General features: G+C 38.1%; 1 protein-coding gene across 1 annotated transcript in view; it reads right to left on the reverse strand.

The window, feature by feature from the left end:
- Nucleotides 1-1,761: 1,761 nt before the first annotated feature.
- LOC138864718 (thioredoxin domain-containing protein 9) overlaps nucleotides 1,762-5,000 on the reverse strand; it is a 5,740-nt gene continuing 2,501 nt past the window's right edge. Inside the window, exons 2-4 of the mRNA XM_070132677.1 lie at nucleotides 4,879-5,000; nucleotides 2,855-3,056; nucleotides 1,762-2,709 (exon numbers count right to left, since the gene is read on the reverse strand). The exon at nucleotides 4,879-5,000 is cut by the window's right edge and continues 68 nt beyond it. Of these exons, the coding sequence (XP_069988778.1) occupies nucleotides 2,432-2,709; nucleotides 2,855-3,056; nucleotides 4,879-5,000 (602 nt within the window). The 3' untranslated portion in view covers nucleotides 1,762-2,431. The remainder of the gene's footprint in view (nucleotides 2,710-2,854; nucleotides 3,057-4,878) is intronic.

The following is a 5,000-nucleotide window of genomic DNA, read 5'->3' on the forward strand; positions in this document are numbered from 1 at the left end:
TAACGATCGGGTCGGCTACGGAAAGAGACTTTGCCCATTCTTTTTGGAGACATTGCTGAAAGAGAAGTGTTGTCAGAGTCAGGAGCTGTGGGGGATCACGAAAAATCGGTCCCATTTGGCTGGACTAAATAGAGTATAGGATATTAGTACAGATGAGGGTGGTAGAAGGACGGGGACGTATGGAAGAGGGAGTATTGTTGAGGGAGGTAGTATTACGGAGAGGTGGAGAATAAGGCTGTAAAGTAGTAGTAAAGGAGGATGGGGTGATTGGTGAAAAAGGTTGTGGGGGTAGAGGTGATGTAGCTGAGGAAGTTGGGAGAGTAAGAATGTCTCCTGGAGATTGAGGAAACGACCGTGAAAAATTAGTCGAGTCGAGGGCTAAGGCCTAAGGTAGGGGAGATCTCCAGCATTGGTTCCCAGTCTCCTTCTCTAAAGCCCCTTCACGACAACAACGAACAAGGGATTGGGGAAGAGGAGGAGAATGGTTAATGGTTAAAATAAATGTGCTAGATATCTAAGGTCATACAGCACTATAGGAAGGTATAGTAAAGGGGGGATAGTTGCTATGTGTCAACTATCTAGAGTAGTGTTGAAAGGTTGAAGATAGGAGGAGGAGAAGAAAAGACCATATAAAATTCGTTGAGGCAAGGGTCGAGGCCCAAGATCGGGGCAATCCCATACATTGGGCCTCTGTCTCCGTCTCCTAAGCCCCCTATGACAACAACGAGCAAGGGATTGGGGGTGGGAGGGAAGGAATATTTCCTGAAAGTTGGATAATGATATGGGTGGGTGACTTGTAATGGACTGAGCTGGCACATGAGCAAAATGAATCTCATGAATCTATATTTTATTTAAATTTATTAATATACTGCATGTTCACTGAAATTTTTGAAATTAATAATTAGCAATTATTATGGAGCTACACAGACCTCCATAAACTTTTCCCGAATAATGGAGAAAGGTAGTTGGGAGCTTTATGAATACCAAGTTGATATTGACCAACCCAACAGTTGGATACAAAGCGACTATGAAAACAGCTGATAGTTTTAAAATAATAACATGAGGTGTGCACATACAAATATAATCTAATTCAAAATGTGTGTGCATATCAAATATATAGTACGAAATATATATTCCATTATTTGTTATGAGAAGCCTTATTATAGTCTAATCTGCTCATTTGATAAGACAGTTCTGAAATCAATGATGGAAAAATAAAAACTTGGTTTCCCAATAAAAAACTGTATATTCATCCTTGAACTTTCGCTGAATAAAGTAAAGAATTGCATAGCTGGGGAATGTTCACTGTGTTTTGGAATGTTAACATGGGTATAAATATAATCATAGCTTAGCATCATCAAAATGTATATCACATGTTAATTCAGATAATAAAATGAACTTCTAAGCGCATGATTATCAAGGAAAACAATATATAGTAAAACGAAAAATGAAACCTTGCCATTTAGACAGTAGTAACAAGTAAAAAACAAAACTTACGTAGATGCTTTAAAATAACACATCTACTTGTAATTCATGTGATTCCGATTAAGTAAAATTTAGTAGATTTGACTTTATTTATGATGTAATTTTGATATAACACTGCAAGTCACTCAGCTAGAGAGTGACCTACTCCAAAAACTTGTGCTTTGTACCATGTTAAGATTTTTTATCTGGACAATATGTCTGATTAATGCTCAGTTAAATTTACAAGTGACCTCCAAAATCCTGAAAATAATTTTAAGGACTTTTTAAAACAAAGTGTATCATAGAGGTATTTATCATGAAGACGTACCAACATTGTGCTACAAAGAGGAGTAAGCTAATGTCATGTTTTAATATATGCCATATAAATCAGATTTCCCTAAAAAGAAGTAAAGCTGGCAATGCAGATCATATTTTAGCTATCAGTATCACACAAAATTATTTTTGTGACTTGGAACCTTTCTTACATGACCAAAGAAAAGATACACATAACATATAACTTGAAACACATTCACCACCACTATCTGAGAAGTTTCCTTCATTGTTAAGCTTAATATAAAAAAAAAGTCATTTACAAATCCATCAAATAAAAACTAGATATTGAATATAATTGGTATGGACATCTTTTCAGTAACCTATTTAGGTATATATATGAACAAATATAGCTCCCCAGTCATATATATATATATCCTCTTAATTAAATGTCACTTTCTTAAATACTTCTACAAGGAATGTTAGCAAGACAAAATATAGACACTGCACTTTCTTTACTAAATGCATTTTCTGTGTGGCATACAGAATATCCAGTCTTTCCTGATGAATTATAGAAGCTGAAGCTCAAAATTAAGTGTCTCGAAATATGTTTAAAAACAATAACCTGTGTTAGAACATGCTTTTTTCCACAAAGTTTTGTCACATTTATTCTAAATGCATCTCTTTTTCCATTTCATCAATCGGAATCATCACTGTCATCACTGTCTCCTCTTCTGCCTCCTCGGATGGTCTTCTTCTGCACATTCATACGCTGGCCGCCGCTGGGTCCAGTACCGGGGAAGGTCATAAGGTCACCACTGTATTCTATGACATCAGCACGTGCAATCCTCCACTCCATCACCTCAGTTGAGAATTCATCTTTGTTGCCCAAGTCAGTGAAACCCACGACATAGTCTTTTGTCTTGCCATCCTTCACCAAGCACAAGGTAGGTAAGACACGAATCTTCAGTCTCTCTGTAAATAAATAATAGCCTTTTTAATTTCCTCCATTCGTTTATGTAATGATTTTGCTATGGATATATTACACTCTGAAAAAACAAATGAGAAAAGAATTGATAAAGAATATAATAGATATTTACAAATAAGAAGTCATAATTACCAGTCAGGAATGGAGCTTTTTCCACATTTATCTTGCAAAACTTGGTCTCTATGTGTTTTTTTGCAAGGATATTTAAATGTTTGTCAACAATTTTGCATCGCATAAACTGGTCCCGGTAGAAATGACAAACAACGTTCTCTGATTTCTTGGTGGTTTCAAAGAATTCCTTTTCTTCCGTAAGTTCAGTATACTCTCCATGACCCTGAGAAACATAGAAAATCTTTGTATGCAACTGAAAATCACATGAAGAAATAGCTTACATGAAGATGACTAACTTTAGGAACCATGATGTTTAATGCTTAATGTTTGAAACAAATAAATGCTCTAAACATCAAAGGACTTATAGCACTCTGGTAAAGTTCTGTATCGGAAAGGGTCAAGAGGAGTTCAAGACTACGATAAAATGTGTTAGATGTCAAAGATTAGATAGCGTTATAGGATAGTATGGTAGTGAAACAGTAAAAGTGGGGAGTAAGTGATCTGGAGCAAAGATTAATAGAAAGGGGAGAGTTAAGAGGGTAGAGCATTTGAGTGAATTATAGTGTATCTGTCACTGAGGAAGGTAAGGGAACAATGTTCAAGGAAAATAAAAATGGCTGTTGGAAAAGTAGGGGAAGAAACTGGGTAGAGGGGGAGGTGTTAGATGTCAAAGTTTGGTAACGTAAAGGGAAAAGAGGAAAGTAAATGGAGTAGAGGAGTAAAATGGGGAAGGTTAAGGGAGCAGAGCAAATTGCATTGTATCTGTGACTGGGGAAGTAATAGGGACGTTGTTCAAGGAAAACAGAGGTGGCTAGAGTAGGAGGAGAATAATTTGGGGGATGAAAACGGGGGACTGGGGAAGGTGATGAAGTATCAGGAAGAATGTCTGGAGGGGAGGGATCTGGAGGATACTGTTGTGATAGAGGGGATTCATGTGAATATTCAAATTGGAGCAGTAGAGAGGGTGGGGGGTTCGGAGGGTGTGGGAGAAAACTTGAGGAGGAGGAGGATGGGCATCTGCAAATACTTTAAACGTAGGAGTAGGAACAGAGGGATTCGGGGGTGGGTGAGGGAGCAGAGTGTTCCCTTGGGTCATCTTTAGGGTTTCTGGAGGGCAGTTGGGTGAAGAGGGCTAAGAACCAAAGGTTCTCTTATGAGGAGGAGAAGAGGAGATATCTGTGGAGCATCAGAAGAGAAAAGTGTAGGAGAGGATGTAGTAGGAGAGGGTGGAGTGGAACATTTAAGCTTGCCTTTTGCAACAAATAAAGTGAGGAGGAGGGGTAGGTACCGGGAGCCGTGGTCAAATGAAGGGCAGGGATCAGAAAACCATTAAAATCAAATTTAGACAGGCCTTAATGCCGCTATAAAGGGTAAAGAATTTTCATTATTGGCCATGGTTGGCTTAAATAAAATGGGGAAAAGAAACAGTCTACCACTCAGGTGTCTCCATAAGGGTTAGAGTTAGGAAATTAACCAAAGGAATACTGTGCCCATGGCTCCCGGAGGCCGTCCATGATCCGACATAAAGCCTTTCATCCTTTCAGCATGGCTCTCACACCTTAGGAATGGGATAAAAGAAGGGGATGAAGAAGATACTGAAGAGGAAAGGAGAGAAGAAAAGACCAAGCAAAATTAGTTGAGCTGAGGGCTGAGGCCCAAGGTAGGGTTGATCCCTATATTTTCTTCAGTTTCTGTCTCCTAAGCCCTCCCACTACAACAACGAGCAAGGTATTGGGAGGGTTTAGAAAGCATAAGAAATTGTAATTTGAAACTTTATCAGCATTACATACAAAAGCAAAATTACAAGACATTCACACTCAAATAGCTCTTTTCTACATTTGCCAAAAACTTCTGCTCAAAAGTTCACGTGACTTAGGTATCCAATGCTACTACTATAAACAAATTTCACCAATTATCTATTCAGCTAAAAACAGTAACCAGCATCCTGCTCATTCTTAATATCTGTACTAAATCTATTAAAATTCACTAACCATTCACCACATAAAGAACTATAAACATTTGAAATAAATAATCATATTTCTTACATTTGCTATCCAGTCTTGTTTCTTCTGTTGCCTCTTCTTCATGGCAGCTAGCCTGTCTCTTCTGATGGCATCCAAATCTTCAGCATCAAGATTGTCTAATCTTTCAATCTCGGCATCCAACT

Source organism: Penaeus vannamei, chromosome 18 (assembly GCF_042767895.1).
Source record: "Penaeus vannamei isolate JL-2024 chromosome 18, ASM4276789v1, whole genome shotgun sequence".
In the NCBI taxonomy this organism is placed as follows: domain Eukaryota; kingdom Metazoa; phylum Arthropoda; class Malacostraca; order Decapoda; family Penaeidae; genus Penaeus; species Penaeus vannamei.